This window comes from Podarcis cretensis (genome assembly GCF_951804945.1).
Source record: "Podarcis cretensis genome assembly, chromosome: 2".
In the NCBI taxonomy this organism is placed as follows: domain Eukaryota; kingdom Metazoa; phylum Chordata; class Lepidosauria; order Squamata; family Lacertidae; genus Podarcis; species Podarcis cretensis.
Window position 1 is genome coordinate 108,738,873 of NC_137171.1, and position 27,051 is coordinate 108,765,923.

The 27,051-nt window shown below is 51.8% G+C and overlaps 1 protein-coding gene across 1 annotated transcript in view; it reads left to right on the plus strand.

Moving 5' to 3' along the window:
- The window catches only part of GABBR1 (gamma-aminobutyric acid type B receptor subunit 1), a 184,814-nt gene that overhangs the window by 147,827 nt on the left and 9,936 nt on the right, over positions 1–27,051 (plus strand). The window contains exons 18-20 of the mRNA XM_079958764.1: positions 12,363–12,479; positions 15,110–15,217; positions 24,869–24,962. Of these exons, the coding sequence (XP_079814890.1) occupies positions 12,363–12,479; positions 15,110–15,217; positions 24,869–24,962 (319 nt within the window). The remainder of the gene's footprint in view (positions 1–12,362; positions 12,480–15,109; positions 15,218–24,868; positions 24,963–27,051) is intronic.

Below are 27,051 nucleotides of genomic sequence, written 5' to 3' on the forward strand. Positions count from 1 at the left end.
GAGTCCGTAAGTGACTGTGGAGGCCAATTCTGGATCCACACGTCCTTCCACAGCGGGGACGTTGGTTTCCAGGCGGGAGTCGATCATGGTGTGGATTTGCCAAGCGTGCCTTCCTCTTAGCACATTTCTCCCTTGCGTCCCGAGTTCGAGTGTCTTCAAAGCCCATGACACCTTTGGTAAAGGCTGTTCTCCAAGTGGAGCGCTCGCAGGCCAGTGTTTCCCAGTTGTCAGTGTTTGGCGCTGTGGTCTAAACTACAGAGCCGAAGGCTTGCTGATCAGAAGGTTGGCAGTTCAAATCCCTGCACCGGGGTGAGCTCCCATTGTTCAGTTCAGTCCCTGCTCCTGCCAACCTAGCAGTTCAAAAGCATGTCAACTGCAAGTAGATAAATAGGTACCACTCCGGCAGGAAGGTAAACTGTGTTTCCGTGCGCTGCTCTGGTTCACCAGAAGCGGCTTAGTCATGCTGGCCTCATGACCCGGAAGCTGTACACTAGCTCCCTCGGCCTATAGAGCGAGATGAGCACCGCAACCCCAGAGTCTGCCACGACTGGACCTAATGGTCAGGGGTACCTTTACCTTTATACTACATTTTTTAAGATTTGCCTTGAGACAGTCTTTAAACCTCTTCTGTTGACCACCAGCACTACGCTTTCCATTTTTAAGTTCGGAATAGAGTAGTTGCTTTGGAAGACGATCATCAGGCATCCGCACAACATGACCAGTCCAACGAAGTTGATGTTGAAGAATCATTGCTTCAACATTGGTGATCTTTGCTTCTTCCAGTACACTGATATTAGTTTGCCTGTCTTCCCAAGTGATGTGTAAAATTTTTCAGGGACACCATTGGTGGAATCTTTTGAAAAGTTGGAAGTGACCCCAAGGGTCATTTTAGTTCAACCCACTACAGTGCAGGAATCTCAACTAAAGCATCCATGACCGATGGCCACCCAGCCTTGGCTTTAAAACCTTGAAGAAAGGAGGTTTATCTAAGGCAGCATGCTTCCAAATACAACTCCCATCAACCATGACACTTGGCCATGCTGGGCGCTGATGGGAGTTGGAGTCCAATGCAAGTTCCCCAGACCTGAGGCGGAGAAAGAGGCAGGAGGATGACAGAGGAAACATGGGAGGAAAATCAAAACAGCAGTGAACAAGACTGGAATAGATGGTGCGTTACAGCAGCACAACCCAGCCAGTTTTGCAAAATTCACATGGAACTTGACAGGGTGGGATTGAGAATTTAAAATACGGCAGAGGTCTTCCTTCCCCAAAATGGTGCCCACAACTCTTGTCCACCTCTGGCAGCACAGCTGGGTGAGACTGCTGGCAGTTCTGGTCCAAAACCTCTGGAAGGCAGCAGATCAGGGAAGGCTGGGAGAAGTGTGAGATGGGAGATTGGACTCTTCCAGCCATTTCCCTCCTAACAGGTGATGCTTCTGGTATCATAATATTATACAGAGACACTAAAGGTAAAGGTAAAGGGACCCCTAACCATTAGGTCCAGTAGTGGCTGACTCTGCAGTTGCGGTGCTCATCTAAGCCACTTCTGGACTAAGCCACTTCTGGCGAACCATAGCAGCGCACGTGTCAGAGCTGCCTCCAGGTCCCAGCTCACAGAGGACCAACTCTAGGCTGTAGTTATGTACAAAAGTCTTTATTGAGATTCAGTCTCCATTTTAAAGCCGCAGCGTGCAGCTCTACGTCCCGACCTTAGACCGGCGAAGTCCTGTCTGAGTCTCCTCCCCCTCCACACCAGTTTAAGACTCTCGCTTTGCTCCACCTCTTCCTAAGTTCCTTTCTCCTCTGGGCCCTCCTGCCCGCTAGGGTCTCATCCTTCCTGGACTCCTCTGACGCTGACCCTGACGATTCTTCCCCCTCCTTCCGGCGGGCTTTAGGACCTGGTTCCCTATCCGGGCTACCTTCTGTGCCGCTCGCCTGTACCTTTGAACTTGGCGCGCGCGCCCAGCCTGCAACTTTCCTCTTAACCGTTAACTCGCTCTCCGATGGAGGCGTGGTCCACCCTGACTCATCTTCTCTCGCTGGTGGTGCATATTGTGACGAAATCTGATAAGATCTTAATTGCACTGGCCAGCTAATTGCTTTATGGCCCCAATTAGCCCCAGTGGTCCGGCACGCTTCCCAGCCAAGCTGCGCTCAGACCTTCTTCTTCTCCGGTTTCGCCTTGCAGAGTAAAAACACAGCGGATCAAAACCGTTGCAGTCTGCTTCAGATCCAAACACACCAAGCACTGTGTATGTCCAAATTCATCAGTTCTTTATTGCAGCAAATATTTACAGCTCAGCATTTCTCAGACTCTCCTGGACTGCTAGCATTCATGGCGTCCTTCTCTCTCAGAGACACAGAGAGAACAACAAGTAGAGCTCCTCCCTCCTTCCAATCACGTCAGAATGGGAGGCACACTCAGAACAAAATTAACCCAGTAAGTTCTGAATCCCAACACCCCCTCTTGCCTCCATTCCTGACAAGACCTGTGGATGTACCTTTGCAGACCTCTGTGAGATCAATCCCTTCCCTAATGCCTTGCGCCCTCTCCTGGCGTTCCTGTCAGGCATCTGTGGAACATCCTCACAACTCTCAGATTCGCACTGTGCGAAACTTACCCACGCACCTGTGGCCTGATACCTTTCAGGTGGAATTCCCTTCGTTGTGCGACTGGACCTCCTGGGCACAAACTCAGGCACTTCCTCTGACTCACTGTGGTCAGCAGGTGTGTCCTCTGCATCCTGGGATTCCCCCTCTGACTTAACACGTCTTCGAACCCTTGGAATTACCCTCACAGGAGAACTAGGCTCACTCTTGGGCTCTCTTTTTACAACTTGCGGAGATGCCCCATCCTGCTCCTGACTTTGGTCAGTGAGCTGATCGTCATCAGCAGACTCAGCCCCTGGCTCTCCTTCCTCCTCATCAGAACCTTCCTCCTCTGAATCAGAAAGACATTCTGAAAGAATATCGCGTCTGGCAGGGGTCTTGGACCTTTCCTCCTGCTTACAGAACTCAGCGTGTTTACTGATCAGCAGCTTACTCTGATCACCTGACGGGTACGCAAACCTCCATGCACGAGCCGCTGGCTCATACCCACAGAAGATCATTTTCTGGAACTTGGGTTCACCTGGCCCTCGCAAAGCTTCAGGCACCGGCAGCGAGGCCGTTGATCCGAACGCACGGAGGAAGTGAACCTGAGGCTTCCTCCCGTGAAGCATGAAAAACGGTGTGTCTCCTACCACTGAATTGTAGGACCGATTCCAGGTGAAGCTCACATATTTAACTGCCTCCATCCAAAACTTTGGAGGTAACCCAGAGTCTGACAGCATCACCTGTGCAGCCTTAACCAGAGCCTCACTTCTTAGCTCTGCCACCCCCCTCTGTTGAGGAGAAGTCACTGTGTGACTTATCCCTTTCTTGTGAAAGAACTTCTGCAAAGCAGACCCAGTAAACTGTGCGTATCTGTCACTAGCAATTTCCCTGACTCTGGTGGAGAACCTTAGTTCCACCTCCTCAATCCAACGTCTAATCAGCTGTGCTGCATCTTCCTTGGATTTGAGACCATGTGTCCAGGTGTTCTGCGAAAAATCATCCTGCAGCATCAGCAGAAACCTGGCCCCTCCCAAACTTGGCTCCTTCATGGGACCCAACAGATCTATGTGCACAAGATCAAAAGGTTTTGTGGTTACCCTCTCCACCCTGGGGTAACTGCACCCTCTTACCTTTGCCTGTCTGCAAGCCTGACAATCTAGGACTCTTGCACATTCCTCAATTCTACAGCCTTTGGAAACCTCAGGCAGCACCTGTAGTTCTTCAAGACAAGCATGAGCTGTCTTCTTATGCCACGCACAAGAACATGAAACATGAGTGGGAACTGTAGCACGCAAGGCTTGTGCTTTCTCAACCTTCCCCTCACCCTCCAGAGACGTTTTAAGAATGAAGAGATCATTCTGCCCCTTTGCAACTCTGACCAGTTGCTTCCCTCCTTTGGAGATTGTACAAACATCGTGTTCAAAGCAAACCTTAAACCCCTTTTTCAACAAATAAGGCACAGATAAAATACAGTGTTGCACTCCTGGCACAATGCAAACGTCCATCTGCTCCTGCAAAACAGAAAAAAAGACATTTGCAATGTTATTTACATTTTTCTTTTCCCCACTTGCAAACTGAACAGTTTTCCCAGCCGGAATTGCCTTGCAATTCCACATCTCGACTGCAGGGGTCTCTGGGATCAGGTTGCAGTTAGCTGCTGAGTCGATTAGAAAACGAAAATCAGTGCCTTTCTCAGAGCTGTCCTCAAACAAAGCCATACTGGCAACAAATGTCCCGCTGCCCCCTCTCTTTGGGCTTTTGCAGCTGTTCTCTCTGGTTGTCTTGGCAACCAACTCCCCCTTGCTCAGGACCTTGGCAGCTTCCGTAGAAGTAGCCTCCTCCGTTGCCTTGGAGACCGGCCTGGCCTCTGCGTTCCCACGCGACTCTTTAGGCCTTATCTTCACTTTGTCCAGGTGGCCGACCTTGAAGCGTCTAGCTCGCCTCAGCCTTCCAGACTTTGGCTGACGACAAACATCAGTGGAAAAATACTGCCCAGGGCTCCTTTCAGCTGGCCTGGCCCCCCTTCTTCCGGAAGAGCACTCTGTGCCAGCCCTGCCCTCGCTGAAACTGCGTTTCACTTCAGCACTCACAGTGGAAAACTTTTGAAACTTGCCTTTGGAACTCTCAGCCCCCCCGACTTGCACCTCAGGGACTGGGGCTACAGCCATCTCCGGGCTCTTCATGACTTTTCCAGGGCTCTTGCCTCCTGCTGAAGTTTCACACAAACTTCTCAGCACCTCCCAGGCAGCCCTTGCTGACTTTACGCCCTCCAAACTGGGCAAGAGTGATGCATGTACGCATGCTTTTAGCATAGCAAGCTCTCTTTGCATTCTCTGCTGGCCATCTTCAGGCAACGCAGCCTCAAAGCCTGTAATGTCTGTCCCTTCAGGACCTGGATTCAGGGGACCTGGCTCTTTCTGGCTTACATCCCAAAGCCCAGTAACCAGAAACCAACCCCTTACTCTTCTGGACCAGGTTGCCCAACTTCTTAAAGTGAGCTTTTCAAGCGGAACGTCCTCAAGGACCTGGCTGTCTGCCATTCTCTCCTCTTTTCCCGGGGCCCCAGCTGCTGTACTCACGTTTCACCAGTCAGCCCTCCGGCACCCGATTCCTCAGCTGCTCTCTCAGCTCTGAGCAACTCTTGCCTCTCTGCAGCAGGCAAAACACAGAACGCAGACCTCTGCCGCTTCAGTAGCGTCTTCCAGCTAATGCCAAGCTGACTTCAAACTTCAAAGCTCACCGGCAGACTCACAGCAACAGTTTTATTAGCGGTAATTAGGTCATCCATAACCTGTGACGAAATCTGATAAGATCTTAATTGCACTGGCCAGCTAATTGCTTTATGGCCCCAATTAGCCCCAGTGGTCCGGCACGCTTCCCAGCCAAGCTGCGCTCAGACCTTCTTCTTCTCCGGTTTCGCCTTGCAGAGTAAAAACACAGCGGATCAAAACCGTTGCAGTCTGCTTCAGATCCAAACACACCAAGCACTGTGTATGTCCAAATTCATCAGTTCTTTATTGCAGCAAATATTTACAGCTCAGCATTTCTCAGACTCTCCTGGACTGCTAGCATTCATGGCGTCCTTCTCTCTCAGAGACACAGAGAGAACAACAAGTAGAGCTCCTCCCTCCTTCCAATCACGTCAGAATGGGAGGCACACTCAGAACAAAATTAACCCAGTAAGTTCTGAATCCCAACACATATGTGGGCTCTGACACCTGGGACTCCTCCCCCCCACTACGCTCTGGTGAGGAAGCTGGTCCTGATTTGCAACTGCTGCTCTGGGAGTCCCCGCTGGCCCCTTGCTTCTGGGGTGTCCCCCTTGGGTCGCCCCTTGCCCTGCCCATCGGCGCCCCCTTCTGTGAATCTTCCGATTCGCTGGAGAGGCTCATGGAATCTATCGGGCTGCTGTCATATTCTCCTACGCTGCCCTCGGATTGCTCCCCCTCGCTTTCCATCTCCTCTCCTCCCTGCGCTCCCGCTGAGTCCCTGACATCCATCCCCCCCTCGAAGCCCCCCCTTCCCCCCTCCCCCTCTTCTGGCGTGGGTTCCGGGTGCTCCAATGCTGTGGGGGTGCATGCCGGATACCGGTCTTCCCCCCTGGCATGCTGCCAGTCCATGACGGGTACATCGACGTCGCTCTCCTCCGCTTCCATCTCGTTGCCGGCGTGCTCGAAACCAGGATCCTCCCCCAACCCGTCCATGCCCCCTTGTTCCCCCATTTCCTCTGGGTAGTCTGCGTGCCAGGGCCCTCTGAGCAGTCTCCTGCGCCACTCCTCCTCGGGTTGAGTGTCCCACCAATAAGAGCGTTCCGCACCCAAGTCTGATACCGACCCCTCCGGCGAGTTAGTCTCTGGAACCGTCTCCTCAACCGAGGAGAACCCCTGAAACGTACTGGCTGAGAGTGTGGGGGTGAAAAGATATTCGTCAAAATAATCCTCCGGCATAGGCCTGTGTGGGAAGAGTGCGTGGAACTCGTCTTTGAGGTAGTGCTCCTCCACCGCATAGTACGGCACCCAGCTGTTGGCGCTGGCCGGGGCACCTTCCCTTGCGATGAGATATTCGACTCCCTCTTCCCCCCATCTCGAGTCCAAAATCTCCGTCACCTCGTTGAGTGGCCCCGCCCTCGGCGACCCCCCTGTCATGGGTGCATCTCTAAGCGGACTGGGAGCTGTCCCTGGCTCCTGAAACCTGTGAGGTGCCTTGTAGGGCGTTAGCACCGATCTATGAAAGACCGGGTGCATTCTGGAACCCTCCGGTAGTGTCAAACGGAAAGCCACTGGGTTGATCTGTGCCTCGACTAGGTAAGGGCCCAACTGCTTGTGTCCTAGCTTCTTCTTAGCTAAGGATCTGGCCGGCACTGCCTGGGCCGCTAACCAGACCCAGTCCCCTACCCGTATGTCCTCCCCCACTCTTCTGTGTTTGTCTGCTTGCATCTTGTATACGTGTTTTGCTAGGTCTAACTGTCTACGGAGCTGTTCATGGACCTCCTGTAACTCCTCTGCCAATGCCTCTGCTCCCTGTGGCTCCCCCTCCCCCTCTTTCTCTAAGCCCGGGAAGGTCCTGGGATGTCGCCCGTGGTTGACAAAAAACGGTGTCACCCCCGTGGACACGTGTTGTGTGTTGTTGTAGGCAAACTCGGCCAGGGGCAGATAGTCCACCCAGGTCGAGGGCTGCTGGTTGGCGTAACATCTCAGGTACTGCTGCATGACGGCGTTGACCCTCTCCGCTTGTCCGTTGGTCTGCGGGTGTCTTGCCGACGCTAGGTTGACCTTGACGTTCAGGATCCCCATCAGCTTCCGCCAGCAACTCGAGATGAACTGGCGCCCCCTGTCGGACAGGATAGACCGTGGCAGGCCGTGTACCTTGAACACGTGGTCTATGAACAGCTTGGCTGTCTGTTCCGCTGTGGCCACCTTCGCGCAAGGAATGAAGTGCGCCATCTTGGTGAACATGTCGACTACCACGAGTACTGCTGTTTTGCCCCTCGAGCTGGGCAGGTCAGTGACAAAGTCCAAGGCTACCCTCTCCCACGGTTCGGACGGGGTCTGTAGCGGTTCTAACAGTCCCGCCGGCGGTCTGTGTACTGGCTTGGCCCTTTGGCATGTGTCGCACCTCGTGACGTAATCCGCGACTTCTCCCCGCATCTTGGGCCACCAAAAGTCTCTGGCTACTAATTCCACCGTCTTTTCCTTGCCGAAATGTCCGGCGCTGGGTGCGTCGTGTAGCTGTTGCAGTACTGTCGCGCGGAGTTCATCTCCCGGTACGTAGATGGCCCCCTTGCGGAGGAGCAGTCCGTCGCGTATCTGGAACTCGTCGTCCTTTGCCGTGCCGCTGCGCACCTCCTCCATCTTGGAGCGCGCGAAGGAATCTGTTCGCAGCTCGCGCCGTATCGCTTCCAGGTCTACTGTGGCAGAAGCGCATGCCCACGCCTTGGGTGCGAAAATGTGTTTGGCCGCTACCGGTGCTGCTTCCTCCAGATATTGCGGCTTCCTGGATAGCGCATCAGCCATGATGTTGTTGTCTCCGGGGATATATTCTATCCTGAAGTCGAAATCCGCAAAGAACTCCGCCCAGCGGATGTGTCTCTGGTTCAGGAACCGCGCCGTGCGCCAGTACTCCAGGTTCTTATGGTCCGTGCGAACTTGCACCGTGTGTTTGGCTCCGATGAGGAAGTGCCGCCACGCCTTGAATGCTGCATGAATGGCCAGCAACTCTCTGTCCCAGATGGTGTAGTTCTGCTCCGACTTGCTGAGTTTCCTGGAGTAGAAAGCACACGGCCTCCAATCCCCTTGCGGGTCTCGCTGCAACAGGACTGCCCCCACGGCTCTGTCGGAGGCATCCATCTCCACCCTCATGGGCTTGCTGGGGTTCACATGCAGCAGTTGTTCCTCGGAAGCGAAAAGACGCTTGAGTTTCTGAAAGGACTGCTCCGCCTGCTCCGTCCAGATGAACTTCTTCTTCTTGGAGCTGAGGGTGTCCGTGATGGCCGCCGTCTGCATAGCGAAACTCTTGATGAACTTGCGATAAAAGTTAGCAAAGCCGACAAACCTCTGGACCTCCTTCCGATTGCGCGGGCTCTTCCAGTCCAGTACTGATCGTACCTTGGCGCTGTCCATGGCGATTCCCTTGTCGGACAGCTTGTAGCCCAGGAAATCCACCTCCGTCATGTCGAACTGGCATTTCTCCAGTTTGGCGTAAAGCCTGTGCTCCCGTAGTCTTTGCAGGACTTCCTTGACATCTCTCTCGTGAGCCTCCTGCGATTCCGAGAAGATCAGAATGTCGTCCAGGAAGCAGACGCACTTCTTGTAGAGGAGCCCCGCTAACACGTGATGCATGAAGGCTTGGAAGCAGTGGGAGCCATTTTGTAAACCGAAGGGCATAACCCTATACTCATAGGTGCCCAAGGGCGTGAACATGGCCGTCTTCCACTCGTCGCCCTCCCGCATGCGTATAAGATTGTACGCCCCTCGTAGATCCAGCTTGGTGAAGATGCGTCCCTTCCTCACCGTCGCGAGCAAGTCGTCGATCTTGGACATCGGGAAAGCCGTGGGCTTGGTTTTCGAATTTAAAATTCTGAAATCAACTACTAGCCTCTTCTGGGGCGTGTCTTTTTTCTTCACAAAGAACACAGGACTGCCCCCCACTGCTTTGGATTCTCGGATGAATCCCCGCTTCAAATTGTGATCTATGAACTCCCTGAGCTCTTGCAGTTCGTCTTCAGACATGGAGTACAGTTTTCCGGTCGGCAGCGTTGCCCCCGGCAGGAGGTCAATCTTGCAGTCGTAGGATCTGTGGGGAGGCAGCTTGTCCGCTTCCTTCTCGCAGAAGACCTCCAAAAACGCCTTGTACTTGTCGGGTACCGCTTGCAGCATGCCCAGTTGTAGCTGCTGGTCATCCTCTTGCCCCTCGTCCTCCTGGTTAGTCATGATGCAATGTTCTGCGCAGTAGGAGGAGCAGAAGGTCAATTTACGTTGGTACCATGCCAATGCCGGGCTGTGCCTGTCCAACCAGCTCATGCCCAACACTATGGGCGTGTCTGACAGTTGGGTGACGTTGAAGCTGATGACTTCGCGGTGATTTCCAATGCGCATCACCATTGGCGGCGTTTGCTGTACCACCTGTCCCCCCAGCAATTCTCTTCCATCGACTGTCACTACTTTCAGGGGCATCGTGGCAGGCAGGAGCGCTATGCTATGTTGCTTGATGAAATCCACTCCTATAAAGTCTGCATTGCTACCAGAGTCAATGGTAATAGGCACTTCCATGGTGAGCCCATTGGGAAGCTGGAGTGTTGCGGTGAGCTGCACCACTGGTTTGGGCGGGAGGGGGTCTGTGGGCTGTAAGATTCCTGGGGACTGCTTCACTGATTCGTCTGGCTGGGCCCCAGCGGCTCTGCTTCCAGCCAGACTTCGTCGTTTCCCTGCTGCGGTTCCCTCTGCTGAGCTGCTTCTGTTACTTTTGCTGAGGCTGCATTGTGCTTGCGGAGCCTCTGGGGGCACTCTTTTGCCATATGCTGAGCACTTTCGCAGATGTAACACTTCCTGTTCCCTCTAGGAGGCTTCACCTTGGCTGCTCCTGGTGTGAGGGCTCTGGTCGCTGACTGAGCCTTGGCACCACCTATCTCCATCGGCTCCTCTCCCCCTCCCAGTGGAGGCGTGGATTGAGCGCGCGCTGAGTCTCTGGGAAAGAAAGGAGGTGCCCTTGCTGGCGTGCGTCCCCAACGCCCTTCATCCTTGCTCCAGGGACGTTCTTCTAGCCGCACACCAATCGTCAGCGCCTTCTGGACCACTTCTTGAGTGCTCCGTGGCCTCTCCCCCCTTGCGATTTCGTCTTTCACAGCCCCGTTGAGCCCCTCCCAGAACAGGTCCCTGATGGACGCTGAGTCTTTTTCCCATCCCAGCGCGTTGACCAATGCAAAAAAGCGGGAATGATATTGCCTTACAGTGGCTCTGCCTTGTTTCAAACCGTGAATCTCTTTTCTAGCGACATCCACATCTATCTCCGATAAAAAACAATCGTCCATCGCCTTAATGAAGGCTTTTGCGTTTTGGAGGGCTGGATCATTATCTCTCCACAGATTGCGCAACCACGCTTTAGCGTCTCCATGGAGATGCGTTAGTATGAAGCCTACTTTCTCCTGCTCATCTCTAAAGTCCTTCTCCAGCAACTTTAGCGCAAAAACTACGTCTGCTCTGAAGTTAGGATATTGCTGCAGACTCCCATCGAAATGCGACACCAGGCTCCCCCCTCTCTTCCCGAGCCCGATCCCTTCTGATTTGGCTGCCGGTGGCCCCTGTTTAGTCAACATTTCCAACCTGTTTTGCAGATCCTTGCAGACAGCATCTGATTCCTCTTCTCTCCTCCTTGCCGCTCGTATTTCTGCGTTAAGTTGTACCACGGCATCTTGCAAAGCTGCCAGTCGTTCTTCTGTAGTCATCTTGTGCTGCTTTTGTGAGCTCGCGAAGCACCTATCTTCGCCCCTCGCTGCGTCCTCTCACGTTGCGAGGTTCTTTGAAATCTGAGACAGGACTTACTGTCAGAGCTGCCTCCAGGTCCCAGCTCACAGAGGACCAACGCTAGGCTGTAGTTATGTACAAAAGTCTTTATTGAGATTCAGTCTCCATTTTAAAGCCGCAGCGTGCAGCTCTACGTCCCGACCTTAGACCGGCGAAGTCCTGTCTGAGTCTCCTCCCCCTCCACACCAGTTTAAGACTCTCGCTTTGCTCCACCTCTTCCTAAGTTCCTTTCTCCTCTGGGCCCTCCTGCCCGCTAGGGTCTCATCCTTCCTGGACTCCTCTGACGCTGACCCTGACGATTCTTCCCCCTCCTTCCGGCGGGCTTTAGGACCTGGTTCCCTATCCGGGCTACCTTCTGTGCCGCTCGCCTGTACCTTTGAACTTGGCGCGCGCGCCCAGCCTGCAACTTTCCTCTTAACCGTTAACTCGCTCTCCGATGGAGGCGTGGTCCACCCTGACTCATCTTCTCTCGCTGGTGGTGCATATGTGGGCTCTGACACCTGGGACTCCTCCCCCCCACTACGCTCTGGTGGGGAAGCTGGTCCTGATTTGCAACTGCTGCTCTGGGAGTCCCCGCTGGCCCCTTGCTTCTGGGGTGTCCCCCTTGGGTCGCCCCTTGCCCTGCCCATCGGCGCCCCCTTCTGTGAATCTTCCGATTCGCTGGAGAGGCTCATGGAATCTATCGGGCTGCTGTCATATTCTCCTACGCTGCCCTCGGATTGCTCCCCCTCGCTTTCCATCTCCTCTCCTCCCTGCGCTCCCGCTGAGTCCCTGACAGCACGGAAACGGCGTTTACCTTCCCGCCGGAGCGGTAACTATTTATCTACTTGCACTTCGTGCTTTCGAACTGCTAGGTTGGCAGGAGCTGGGACCGAGCAACGGGAGCGCACCCCGTCACGGGGATTCGAACCGCCGACCTTCTGATCAGCAAGTCCTAGGCTCTGTGGTTTAACCCACAGCACCACCCGCAATACAGAGACAATAATCTGGGGTAAAACAGGGGTTTTGGGGGGAGATGGGGGACACACAGAGAGAGCCCCCACCCAGCGAAGCTGCATTTTAAAGCCCTCTCCACTCTAGACTGGCAACCACATGGCTTTTCCATCCAGGTTGCCTCCATAATGTCTAGTTTGTCTCTGTGCTGCAGCTTTGTGGGAATGTCTGGCAGTTCTTGGGTATGTTGGGCAAAATGTGGCAGTGCTCTTAACCATGCTCTTTTGTTGCTGTTGTGGGATGTCCAATCCACAGGCTCGTCTTTGGCTCCTGGGCTTGGGCTTCAGCTTGGGCTACGGCAGCATGTTCACCAAGATCTGGTGGGTGCACACGGTTTTCACCAAGAAGGAAGAGAAGAAAGAACGGCGGAAGGTGAGGCACTTTGACCTGCTTTGCCATGCCGCCAGAGACAAACTGCCTAGCAAGGATGAGGGAGCCTGTGTGGTCCTTCAAGCATGGCTGGACTACAACTTCCATCATCCATTACCCTTGGCCGTGCCGACTGAGGGCTGATGGGAGTTGGAGTCCAACTCAGGTTCCCCATTCTAGTTGCATAGCTTTCAGAGGTTAAGTCTGAAGCTATGGCAAAACCCAGCAAATAGTCTTTTTTTTTTAGCACATGAAAGGTTCACAATTTGTTTGTGGCATAAGCTTCTATGGATTGGGAGAGGGGTGCTTTTATTTTAACTTTCTATTTTTGTGCTTTTATCCTGCATTTTTATCTTGTGAACCACCCTGAGATCTCTGGATAAAGGGTGGTATATAAATTTAATTGGTGGTGGTGGTGAAGTGGGTTCTAGTCCGTGAATGTTTCTGCTGTAATAAGATTTGCTGGCTGCAAGACGCTTTGAGGTTTTCGGTTGCAGGTAACACCACTGTGCAGTAGGAAGAGTGTTCAGCCGTTTGGTGCTGAGAAGGCCTCTCTTTGAAACGCCATTATTTATGAAACAGTTGTGACTGGCTAGATGGTGTGCGAAGATACCGTGGGAGCATTGGGAGAGAACTATGCATGCACCATAACTGTAAATCGCACAGCTTCCGCCAAAGAATCCTGGGAACTATGGTTTGTTAAGGCTGTTGGGGACCCTGGCAGCTATGTGAGAGGCAAGCTATAGTTCCCAGCGTTCGTGTAGTTATGGGTGGGGGCTTTGGGGGTGATCGCAAGACCGAAGCCACCTATTTCAGAAGAAACCTATCTGAAATCAACACCACCCCTCCCTTGTTTTGGTCTCAGAATTGCTAATGCAGATTATGGTTGCCTACTTCATATCTGGCAGGTGTGTCTCTAGGTTAAAGGCTTTTGGGTGGAGCGGTTCATACAATATAGCGAATCTCAGGTGTGCCATAGAGGGGAGCCTCTGTGCTTGACCTCTGTGAATGTTTTTTTTGCGTATTCTGGAACACCCCTTTCAGCTGACTCAGGGCGCTCCCCGTCTTTTGAGCACTCATCCTGATTAGTTTGCTGGGAGATTAGGTGACATTGGGCGTCGACTCAGTGTTCATTCTGAATTGTGTTGTTGTAAACAAAAATTGCCCTTTTCCCTTATGGGGTATCCAAGAGCCCATATAGAGTTCTTACATAGGTTCCCTATTGGCAGGAGAAAATAACAGAGGCCAACCAGAGAATATTGAGAAGCAAAGCAGCTAGTAAGCTTGATCTTTATTGATCTGTTGCAACAGGGTGCTCCCCTCACCCGCAGGAGAGAGGAGGGACCCAGAAAAATGCCGTGCAAGGCCTTATAAAGACTTTTGAAATTGCCACCCTGTAGATCAAGACCACCCCCAGAAACATCATACATACATCACAGGAGGGGTGTAACCTAAGAACACCTCTCAGATACATCACACCTACATCACAGAAAAGGCGGTCTAAAACAGAAATTTGAATATTGTTTTTCTCCTGTTGTTGTTTATCTCCTGTCTGGCAGGTTACTTTTTTAAAAAATAATTTTTATTAACAAACCAATCAAATCACATTAGTTCCAAATTACAGAGCCAAATTTTAAATTTTTGTTGGGGGTACCCATGCTTCGAGCTCAGAAAGGCACTTTACTTGATTGGTCTGGCAGGTTACTTGATTGGATTGCCTGGGGAGCCCACCATTCTTTTGTAGTGATAATTACTTAGTTCCCGGGCCAGGTCACAGGCTCACACCCTATTCATATCTTAAATGTGTCCTTAAGACAGAATTTGTGAGGAAAGAGACAATGGGGAGGTTTCCCACTTTGACCTTTCAGAGAAAACATTTGGTCAGTTTAGGAATCAAAATGGTTCCAGGTTGGCCTTCCTGTGCTGATCTATGTATGTGCTTGGTTGGTACACTTATGAACATTACCATATATCTAAGACCTCAAAATTCCTATCACAGTGTGCAGGGGGGGGTAGATGGCATTGCGTCAAAGCAAGCATTATCCCACATTTCCCACTGATTTTCCCACCACTTTCCTTCTCAAAAAAACAACGCTCAACGCTGAATGGCAACTTAAATTGGCAAAAAATGTTCAGCTTGCAGATTTAACGTATAGAATAAGAGAACGAGAAGAACATACGATGAGAGAAGACTGGAAAATGTTTATTGAGCATACTATGGGGGAAACTGTGTACACTTGAAAACGTTGGCGGCATTAAGATAAATTCAACAGTGTAAATAAGTTTTGATGGATGTAATAATGGAATACTGAATGGTGTAGTTTTTTGTAAAATATGCAGGGATTTATGATATGTTAAATGAACCATGGAAAGAGAAGGAGGGAAGTCCTTGATATTTTAAGGATGTTTAAATAAGTATTTTAAATAGTAAAACAGAAAATTTAAATTATATACACACAAAAATGCCCAACCCTTTGGGGAAGTGGGTTTGTTGCACAAGGTCTTCCAGGCAGCTATAACTGCACAACCTGAGCCAGCCACAATGGGACTGAATCCCACCCCCAAATAACAACCGTCTGGAAGTGCCCTCAGGCCTCTTGTTCCCTCATTCTGTCTTTCCTCTTCTCTTCCAGACTCTGGAGCCCTGGAAGCTCTACGCCACTGTTGGGCTGCTTGTCGGGCTCGACTTCGTCATCTTGGCCATCTGGCAAATTGTCAACCCACTGAAACGCACCACAGAGGTAATTCCCTTGCGTGTGGCTCTCACTGGGAGAGCCAGTGTGGCATAGTGGTTAAGAGCAGTGGACTCGTAATCTGGTGAACCAGGTTCGCGTCTCCGCTCCTCCTCATGCAGCTGCTGGGTGACCTTGGGCTAGTCACACTTCTCTGAAGCCTCTCAGCCCCACTCACCTCACAGAGTGTTTGTTGTGGGGGAGGAAGGGAAAGGAGAATGTTAGCCGCTTGGAGACTCCTGAAGGGGAGTGAAAGGCGGGGTATCAAATCCAAACTCTTCTTCTTCTTCTTCATGCTGGGAGGATTAAATAGCTTGCAGGGCGATTGAACACAAGTCACATCCACAAATACACAAGGTGCTCCATGCCCGGGGCTTAATTGGTGACAGAACCAAACTAGGAAATCAGTTTTCAGTACAAGGCCTTAATTACTATTATTTATTTGATTTGTGTACCCCGTTTTATCAAAAGATTCCAGAGCAGTGTACAACATTAAGAACTCATTTTACGGAGCACAATAATAAAAACATAATAAAAGGCATAATAACAGACAGCGTAGTAATAAAATAATCATAACAACAGTCCACCCAAACCCACAGCTTTAACAGGCCATAGATTATTTAACGGCCAAGAGGAATGTTTTCGCCTGGCGCCTAAAGGTATCTAATGATAGCACCAGGCAAGCCTCTCTGGGGAGAGCATTCCACAGATGGGGAGCCACCACCAAAAAGGCCGTTTCTTGTGTTGCCGCCCTCCAAACCTCTCGGGGAAGGGGGACATAGAGAAGGGCCTGAGATGACAAGTGCAGAGTGTGGGTCGGTTTGTATGGGGAATGGCTGTCCTTAAGGTATTGAGGTCCTGTAAGGCTTTATAGGTCAAGACCAGCACTTTGAACTGGGCCTGGAAACCAACTGGCAGCCAGTGAAGTCGGGCCAGGATTGGTGATATATGCTCAAACCATCATGTTCTGGTGAGCAGCCTGCCCATCTAAGAGCCTTTCCCAGATGCTGGACTTCCAGCACCAATCAGCCTCTCCCAGTGTGAGCAGCGGGCAGGGATAATGGGAGTTGCAGTCCAGCAACATTTGAAGGGCACCAGGTTGGGAAAGCTGGCCCAGTGCAAAGGGTTGTGCTACTGCTGCTCAGCCCTCCCCCATCCCTTCCACCCCCTTCCCATTTGAAGTCCCGTCTGCAGAACACAGTGATCAGGGGAGTGTGGCAGTCTTTTAGGTATCCTGGTCCCAAGCTGTACTGTAGAAGGCTTTGTAGACCTACACTAACGCATTGAGCCTTGCTGAGTGGCAGCAACCAGTGCAATTCTTTTCAGCAGCTGCATAATACGATGGTGACATTCCGTCCCGGTCAGAAGTTGAGCTGTTGCATTTTGCACATAGCTGTCAAGCGTCCCTTATTTGGAGGGACAGTCCCTTATCCCAGTGCCGTGTCCTGCTGCTGTCCCTTATTGATTATGTCCCTTAAATTTCCTGGGTTTCAAAGGAAGCAGCTCCTCTCCCTCCCTCCCTGCCGGCCAGGGAGGCTCCAACTGTGTTGCTTGGCTGCGTTGCTCACCCAATAAGGAGTCTAAGAACGACTGGGGGGGTGGAGCTTGTATGCCTTGTGCCGATCAAATCGGCCTCGTTGCCTTGGGACTCGCCTTTGCTCAGCACTTCCCAGCAGAGAGGTGACAGTGGTTTCCCTTGCTGCATCCCCTTTGCTGGGTTGCTGCGCTGTGGGAACCACTGCTTGAGGCTTCATTTGACTGCTGGCTGGGCTTTCTGTCGGGATATCAAGCCCTTTATCAGAGGAACTGGCAACAATCGTAGGCACCCGGCATGATTCTCTGTTGACCTCCCTGGCTGCATTCCCCAGCAGGCGCAGGCAAGGTCTCGATTGGCGATTCTTCTCAAACGTGAGAAGAACACACCCCTCTTTCCTGCCCCCCCCCCGGGCAGGGGAAAGAGATAGGCAGAAACGTATTTACATGCCTTTATTTCTGTCTTTGCAGCATTACAAAAACATGACTGCTCTCTTCAAACTCCAGCAGTAAAGAGACAAACACTTCCTGGATAGGAATAAACGGAAGAGCTCATATTACACTCTGAGCTAATTCCGGTGCTTCGCACTGTGAATAGACTGCCCCTCTGATTCCCACGGAACACTCCCAACATTCCCATCATGTTTACCTCTCAAGCTAGCAGTTTGCAGCTGCATTGCATCCATATCGTAACACTTTCTGCCTTTGGCTTGGAGGGGCTCAGAAGTTGAACATACCTGTGCTCCGAAAATCCCTTATTTTGGCTGCTGATCCCTTATTTTCGAGGCTGCTGGTCCCTTATTTTCAAATCTGTAAGTTGACAGCTATGATTTTGCACTCAGTGCAGCTTCCAAGTCAGCCTCAAGGACAACCTCACATTGCAGTCACCCAGTCCAGGGATTAGCATGGACAATAGGGGTTAGGCTGCCCTGTTCCAGAAATGGCTGTGGTTTTCTTACCAGCTGAAACAGGCCGAAGGCAGCCACCGAGGTCGCCTGGGCCTCTAGCGGTGATTCCACAGATGGATCCAGCACCACCTCTATGAAGCTGCTCCTTCAGGGGCAGAGTGACCCCGTCCATAGCAGCCAGTTGACCAATGAGCTGGGCTCAGGAGTCGCCCACCCACGGAACCTCCTTCTTTCTAGGACTCAGATTCAGTTTCATCCAGATCACCACCAAGTGCTGGCACTGGTCCAGGACTTCTCCCGATTCAGTTGCTACAGACAAATGGAGCTCGGTAGCACCAGTGTATTGATGACACCTCAGCCCAAAGTCCCAGATGACCACTCCCAGCAGCTGAATGTATGTGTTAAATAGCATAGGGAGCAGGATCCTGTGGACTGAAAAAATGGAGAGGAATACAGTGGTATACAGGGGTTACAGACACTTCAGGTTACAGACTCCTCTAACCCAGAAATAGTACCTCGGGTTAAGAACTTTGCTTCAGGATGAGAACAGAAATTGCACGGCAGCAGCGGGAGGCCCCATTAGCTAAAGTGGTACCTCAGGTTAAGAACAGTTTCAGGTTAAGAATGGACCTCCAGAACGAATTAAGTTCTTAACCTGAGGTAACACAGTACCACTAAGCGTACACAGAGTGCCTTTCTGCCACCCCTGAGCAACTGCAGTTTGCCTACATATATTTCAGAGTTGTGGAACAGGGTGTCCAATGCAGGCAGCAAGGTTTCCAGCCACACTTGACTCTCTTTTGAGGACAGAGCATTGTTTATTAAAACAGAGCTGACAGGTTTGTCTGTTTTTGCAGTGGAAGAGGGCAATGCTATACTCACAGTAGGCAAATTGTTCTGTGGAGTGTGTGACCTTACAGGAAGGGCTGTAGTGATGGTTTTCACTAATAAACATCTACGTGCACACTTATCCCGAGCTGCAGACCATGGAAGAATCTTCCTCCACCTCCCGTTTTGCCTCTTGTTTCCTGCTCTCTCTCCCCTCCACTACCTAATCCTAACTGCTCGTTCTTCTCCCACATCCTCACCAAAATTTCCTGGCTCCTTCCCACCCTAATAATCCTGACTCCCCTTTTGCCCGTCTCTCATCTGTGTATCTGCTTCTTTCTCTCTCCCTCCCTCCTCCCTGACACACATAGGGTTTATGGCAAGACGTCGCCGGCGGACAGCAGTTTTAAGATGTTTGTCGAAGGATCGGTTCAATCTGCTTTTTAAGAATTTACAGCTGTTGCTTCATGTTCTGCGCACTTTGTCGCTGGCACACAAACACGCCCCGCTTGCTGCACACGGATATAATTGTAACCATTGGTTTCTGACATGGGACAAGCTTCCTGGGGAATTCCCATGTGGAATTCCCATGCGTGTGAGAATTCTAGAACCGGTTAAAGTGACTCTCAGGTCCTCCACCTGCCATTACCGCCTTTCTTTATAGGCAGACATTCTGCAAACCTGGGATACTTAATACCTTCTGAAAGCCTTAAAGGGGAACCTCTTCCAGCCTTACCTTAACCTGCAAGGTGGCAGTTAGGGGACCTTCCTTATATCTGTGTTTTTGTATTGTATTTTACGTTGTGAACCGTGCTGAGATCTACAGATGCAGGATATACAAATTTATTTACAGGCCTACCTCGGAAGCCGAACAGAATCTGTTCCGGAAGTCCGTTCAACTTCCAAAACCAAAGCGTGGCTTCCGATTGGCTGCAGGAAGCTCCTGCAGCCAATCGGAAGCCGCATTGGACGTTTGGGTTCCAAAGAACGTTCACAAACCGGAACACTCACTTCCGGGTTTGCGGCGTTCAGGAGCCAAGACATTTGGCTCACAAGGCATTCTACTTCCGAGGTACGACTGTATATCAAATTTATCAGAACCCAGGCTGGCATCTTAGAACTGAAATGGACGCAGGAGGTCGATTATATGTTCTCCCTATGGTTCCTGATACACACTTTAATACAGCTGGGGAGGCACACTGCAATTGCAATTGGAGCACTGATGTTGGGGGAAGGGGTGTTTCCCCGATCTAAAATGCCCCCCACCCCCGGAAGCAGCTTTCGGAGCAGCAGTGGAGAAAGGGCAGATATAATACCCCCCCCAAAAAAAAAAAATTGTGGGCCTAAAAACTGTTTTACAAGATGATTTAGCTCAGGGGAGCAGCACAGCAGAATGGTCCATTCTCCACAACCACTGCAGAAGCATCCCACCCAGTTAGGGGTGAGGGAGTCAGGTGGTCCAATCACAGATCTGGGGAAGAGCCACGGCTCAGCAGGTAGAGCATCTGCTTTGCATGCAGAAGGTCCCAGGTTCAGTCCCCGGCATCTCCAGATAGGGTTGAGGGTGCCCCCTGTTTGAAATCCTGGAGAGCCACTTCCAGTCACCAGCAGTGGCTGTTGCCCTTTTGGACTGATAGGGCAGAAGGCAGGGAGACTGACAGTAGGTGGCGCCAGAGCCGAGGGGCAGAGCCCACCCGCTGACTGGTAGTGAGACAGGAGGCTGGTGGGTCCAGCTGAGAGCAGACAGAGGTTGGTGGGACAGTGTACCAGTTCCCTCCATGGACCAGCCTGCACTACAGCCCGCCCCGTCGATAGCTAGATGGACCAGTGGTCTGATTCACTATAAGGCAGGTTCCTATCTTCCACCGCCTGGTAGTTGCAACACTGGCAGTGCTATTAAAGTTCAGGCATCTCTATCTGACCAAGTGTTACAAGCAGTTATTAGCCGCGGTTATGGCCAATGTGATGCAAGAGGGAAAACTTGGAACAAAAGAAAGTCACCAATAATTAATCTGTCAAAGGCCGAGGCTTGCGAACTTCCTGATTCCAGAAGGGTTAGAAGTTTTACAGGGTTTTGTGTTTTCAGATATAAAGATAGGTGCTTACAGGTATCTGTGGTAAGACCAGCAAAAGGAGCCCTCTCTACAGCTGCACCGCCCAGGAGAGGACATTCCCTATGGCAGCCCCTAAGTCATGCCATTCACTAGTGTTTCTTCACTGTACATCTTCAGGCAAATTCTGAAGGCACACCTAACTTTGCCCAGTTCTTTGGGACCTGAGATGCCAAAGGTTGTCCATGCCCGGCTTGAATTGTGGTCCTGTGGAGCTGGATAAAATTGCGTGTCTGCTGCTAGAAGACCCATCATGTCCTCCTCAAACTCAAGCAACAGCTACACAATGTTTCTCAGCCCTCTAGATAGTCGTAGGACTGGGAATGTCTGAAATCCTGGAGAGCCGCTGCCAGTCCGTGCAGACAGCATTGAACTAGATGGACCTATGAGCTGACTCGCCATTAGTTCACCTACCCCAGCATTATCTACATAGACAGGCAGCATTTCTGCAGGGCTTCCCAGCTTGGAGAAGCTGGAGAAGCTGGGAACCTTCTTCATAAGAAGTTGGTGCCCTGCCACTGAGCCATGGCCCTTCCTGAGGTGGGGGGGGGCCTCCACGGCTGTTCTTCTCATTTGTTCTATAAGACATACCCCCTAAAACCCTCCAGCAACAGCTACACAACTTTCCTCAGCCTATCAACTCTCTGCTGAGGACCGTGAGTCAAGCAAGGCCCACAGGATTCAGAAGTTGAGATTTGAGGGCAACCAATGGCCAAGGGACGCAGGTGGCACTGTGGGTTAAAGCCTCAGCGCCTAGGACTTGCCGATCGAAAGGTCGGCGGTTCGAATCCCTGCGGCGGGGTGCGCTCCCGCTGCTCGGTCCCAGCGCCTGCCAACCTAGCAGTTCGAAAGCACCTCCGGGTGCAAGTAGATAAATAGGGACCGCTTACCAGCGGGAAGGTAAACGGCGTTTCCGTGTGCGGCTCTGGCTCGCCAGAGCAGCGATGTCACGCTGGCCACGTGACCCGGAAGTGTCTCCGGACAGCGCTGGCCCCTGGCCTCTTAAGTGAGATGGGCGCACAACCCCAGAGTCTGTCAAGACTGGCCTGTACGGGCAGGGGTACCTTTACCTTTACCTTAATGGCCAAGATGAGGAGGCAGCCGTGGGGGCTTGGAATGTGACATCTCAGTGTTTAAGAAAAGCCTCTTTGCATTCCAACCCTTCTGGAACTAGGAAGTTTGCAAACCTCTGTCCTTTGACAGATAAGTGATTAATTACTGGCGAGTTTCTTTTGTTCAAGGAGTCTCTCTTGCATCACGTTGGCATGTGGCTCTCGGTCAGATAGAGATGCCTGAACATTAATAATATCGCCTGTGTTGCAACTAGCATGAGACAAGAGATAGGAACCTGGCTTTGAGTGAGTCAGACTATTGATCTGTGTGCTGGTCCTGGGGGGGGGGGGGGTTACCGTGTGGCGTGGTCTAAGTCTGGTTCTAGTTTGAGGGTATGGAGGCTGTCCGTCAGGGGCGAAGCAAGGTCCAAAACGAGGAGTCGGGCATGGTCAGGAACTCTGGCAGGAGAGCAGGTCAGGGTGCCGGCAGGAACAGGTTACCAATGATGTTGCTCCCGCAACCTGGGACTGGGCTGGCTGGCCTTTATTTCCTCTGAGGCCTAGGGCGGCCCCGGTCCACAGGTGACCCGCCTCTCCTGGCCTTAAGGCGAGCACTCCTCCTGATAGAACTTAGTTCCCTCCGCCTCTCTGCCCTGAGCATCTGCAGCTCCGGAGAGGCTGGAGGGTTACTGGACCCAGTGGCATAGCGTGGGGGGTGTAGGGGGGGCCGGCCGCACCGGGCGCAACATCTGGGGGGGGGTGCGCTCGCCGCCTCCGGAGTCGCCGAAGAGCCTCCGGCGCAGGCTGTAGCAGAGCCCCATGTCTCGCGGAACAGACGAGCTGTGCGTGCGTCCGGGCTGAAGGCGTCCGGCAGGCAGCGGCTCTCAGCGGTCCCCGTGCATCCGGGCCACGGGGGGCGCGCCAGGCAGCCCCTGCTCACAGCCCCGCCGCCGCCGCTGCAGCTGCTGGGCCATGTTGCATTTTCCTCGCCTCTCTGCCCTCCTCCTCCTCCGGGCAAGCGGCGTCGTTTGGGCAGCAGCGCCAGCAGCAACTCGCCTCAGATCACCTGACACGGACCCGCCGCCGCCGCTGTGGCTACCTTACCGTAAATACCCCAGCCCAGGCAGCAGCAAGAAGAAGCTGGCAGCGACGGCAGGTTAGGGGTTAGGGGCGCAAATTACTTGCCTTGCCCCGGGTTAGGGGGCGCAAATTACTTGCCTTGCCCCGGGTGCTGACAACCCACGCTACGCCGCTGTCTGGACCCAGAGGCAACCTCACCTTCCCCTGACAGGGCTGCGAGAGGCACACCTGCAGGCAATGGGTCCTCAATCACCTCTGGAGCCAGAGCGGATTCAGCTGGAGCCAGAGCGGATCCAGCACAGGTGAGGGCCCTTCAGTTCAAGCCCCAGCCCTGGCTCAGCCAGCCCTGGAGGCAGGGACTCCTGTGCAGGCTGGGATTCCTCAGGTTCAGCCTCTGAATCTGATTCCCAGGCCATCACAATCCGTCTAGCTCAGATGGCTACAGTAGAGGCTGGTGCTATGGGGGAACTGGCCCCCTGTCCCTCCTCAACCTCAGTCTGCTTTCAGTCAGGTCCCACCAGCCTGCCGTCTTGCATCCAGTCAGGGACTGGGCTTTGGCATATCATTGGCTCTAGCGCCACCTACTGTTGGCCTCCCTGCCTTCTGCCCTACCGGTGTCAATGGGAATCAGTCACTGCTGGTGGACTGGATTTCAGCCAGGGGACATTCTCAATTGTACCTGAAGATGCCAGAGATTGATCCTAGGACCTTCTGCATGCAAAGCAGGTGCTCAACCCTTGAGCAACAGCTCTTCTGCAGTGGCCGGCCAGACTCAAAGCTTCCAGACTGCCCCCCCCCCATCATTTGTAAATCATGGTCTGCAATTTACAGTACTAAAGGGATGCGAGTGATTGGCAGTCAACCCCGGTGCCACATTTATCCACATGGTCTGCTCGCAGAGTAATTTTTCATTCATTCATCCATTTACCTGCTGCTTAATATGCAAAATCCATAAGGGATTTTAAACATAAAACACAATGAGATCTAGAGGCGGACCTACATTTTGGAGGCCTTGAAGCTCGAACTATTATGGGGGCCCCTTTGAAACTACCACCGAGGTCTAGGTAACCACTGTTATCTTCTTCCGTGGGGTCGTTTACAAAAACCTTTACAACATCTGTGCTACAGAGTCTCGAACTTTGGGGATGTTGAAATATAGGTAAAAGGAAGGTAAAGGGACCCCTGACCATTAGGTCCAGTCGTGACCGACTCTGGGGTTGCGTCACTCATCTCGCTTTATTGGCCGAGGGAGCCAGCGTACAGCTTCCAGGTCATGTGGCCAGCATGACTAAGGCGCTTCTGGCAAACCAGAGCAACGCACGGAAACGGCGTTTACCTTCCCACCGGAGTGGTACCTATTTATCTACTTGCACTTTGACATGCTTTCGAACTGCTAGGTTGGCAGGAGCAGGGACCGAACAACGGGAGCTCACCCCGTCGCAGGGATTCGAACCGCCAACTTTCTGATCGGCAAGTCCTAGGCTCTGTGGTTTAACCCACAGCGTGTGACTCAAATGGGGTCTACTACACACAATTTTTTAAAAGCGATGTGGGCTGAAGTCACTTCTGGGGCCCCCCTCCAGGATTAGGGGACCTGAAGTTTAAGCTTCATTAGTTACATTGTAGATCTGCCCCAGATCATTAGGAGAGAAAAGAAAGATGTATACACAACACCGTAAGCAAACATATAAAAGCAGAGAACCCGCCGGTAAAACATCTGGGTAAATTTCAACAGGTCATAAAACAGAGCGTTGGGATAAAATCCTACAAGCCGGAGAAAGTCCGCTTAAATAGTTGGGTCTTCCAAGAGGTGTTGAAAGCTTACAACCGTTTCTGCCTCAGAAAAGGCACATGGAAGGGTGGAACCCTGGCCGTGGTTTGAAAGATAAACCCAGCGACAGGCAGCAGGCATGAGGAGGGCCTAGTTCAAACACATTTGCCACATGCCCTGTTCTCCAGTTTGAACCGCATCTCCGCCTGCTCCTGGGCATGTGATTGGGGCAGGCCTGACTCTGCCCGGCGTCCCACGCTCTTTGGCCCACACAAGGCAACAACTGAATAAATGGCTGGCACTGTGACTCATCGTTGTTAACTCGTGTTTCGCATCTTCCTCGGTGATTAAACCCTTCCTTCCTGTGTCCCCTGCAGGAATTCACCAAAGAGGAGCCCAAGAGTGACATCGACGTGCTGATCCTCCCTAAGCTGGAGCACTGCAGTTCGGAGAGGATGAACACTTGGCTGGGTGAGCCTCTTCAGCCATGCTGCTCGGGGGCTGGTTTTGTCCAGCTTCTGCCCATCCCCTCTTCCCTATGCCTGTGCCCTCCCTTACTGTCCTCTGGAATACCTGTTTCCCCATCCTAGGACTACTAGAGCCCTTGCCAGACTGGGATGTGTGTGTGTGTGTGTGTGTTTGTCTGTCTGTCTGTCTGCCTGTCTGTCTGTCTGTCTGTCTGTCTGTGTGTTTGCGTGTGTGTCTGTTCTGCAACATGTCATCAGTGCAATAATAGTACATTAGAATGGATCTCTGGGGACGCGGGTGGCGCTGTGGGTTAAACCACAGAGCCGAGGACTTACCGATCAGAAGGTTGGCGGTTCGAATCCCCGCGACGGGGTGAGCTCCCTTTGCTCGTTCCCTGCTCCTGCCAACCTAGCAGTTCGAAAGCACGTCAAAGTGCAAGTAGATAAATAGGTACCGCTCTGGTGGGAAGGTAAACGGCGTTTCAGTGCACTGCTCTGGTTCGCCAGAAGTGGCTTAGTCATGCTGGCCACATGACCTGGAAGCTGTACGCCGGCTCCCTCGACCAATAAAGTGAGATGAGCGCCGCAACCCCAGAGTCGGCCACGACTGGACCTAACGGTCAGGGGTCCCTTTACCTTTAATGGATCTCTGCTGCTTCCACAGTGCTACTGCATTCTTCCCATCTGGAAGGACACTTTTATAGTGCACCATAGATGGGACACACCCAACTGCAGGATATGCACTGGTTGGAAATGGAGTATGACTTCCCATAAACCTTTGGCAGGCAGAGTGTTGAAAAGCACATTGGGTATAACCACTCCATCAGCACCATGAACCCAAATAATTATCCTAGGGCTGGAAGGGACCACGAGGGTCATTGAGTCCAACCGCCTGCAATCTTTTGCCCGACTTAGGGCTCAAACCCACAACCCTGAGATTAAGAGTCTCATGCTCAACTGACTGAGCTATCAGTGAACTGTCTCCAGACTAGGCAAATTGGTGGTAAGTTTGAACAAGGTTCTTTTAAAGTTAGTTATAGTAATGTCCATGGACCACCCATTCCTCCTTTCTGAAAACATGGTTTTCAGAATTGGTGCTATAATACCAGATTTGAACCCAACTGCTTGCTATTAAACACCATATATGCTAGGGAGAAAGCAGCACTTCTGGCTTCAGAAAACAGGAAGCTGATGGTGGCCAAGCTTCACGTACAAAACTGTTCCCTAACCTATTGTTCCAGCAAAGGGACCATGTCTATTTTGAGGATATACACAGACGATCCAGAAGAACAGATTATGCGCAATTAAAAAGGATGCCTGGAGAGAACCCAAAACAACTCAGTTCACCGTCCCACACATACTGCGATCCATCCTTCCTTCTTTCTCCCAGCAACACAATTCCTGTTTCATGGCTTGTGCTCTCAGATGTTCCTCTTGCATGGTTCAATCCCAACTCGGGCATGAAACTCACTGGGTGACCAACAGTTAGAGTATATTGAACTGGCTAGAGAGGCAATTAGAGATCACACTAGACAAGAGTTTCAAAAAGCATGGGGAAAATGCAGAGAATACTTCACAAAACAGTGCCCTCAAATACATACCTGGACTTGTTTCTATTAATGTCTGCAGGAGACTTTGTGGATATTTAAGTTATAATTAGAAAAATCTTAATAATTATTCATAAAGGAAACAGTTTATAAGAAGTAAATAAGGAGGTCAGATACAGGATAAAGGACGTATTTTATTTCGTTGTTTGTTTTGTTGTATGTCATGCTCACTGTATGTTATGTTCACGTTTAATGAGGGTGGATTGTGTATTGGGGGGGTTATGTTATGTTGTAAATAAAAACTCACTGGGTGATCTTGGGCCAATCGCTCATTCCCAGCCTAACCCACCTCGCAAGGTCGTTGTGAGAATGACAATGGAGGAGGAGCAGAACCATCTACAAACCACCCTCAGCTTCTTGGAGGTAAAGTGGGGTATACCGTATTTTTCGCCCTATAGGACACACTTTTTCCCCTCCAAAAATAAAGGGGAAATGTGTGTGCGTCCTATGGGGCGAATGCAGGCTTCAGGAAGCTATCCGCAGGCC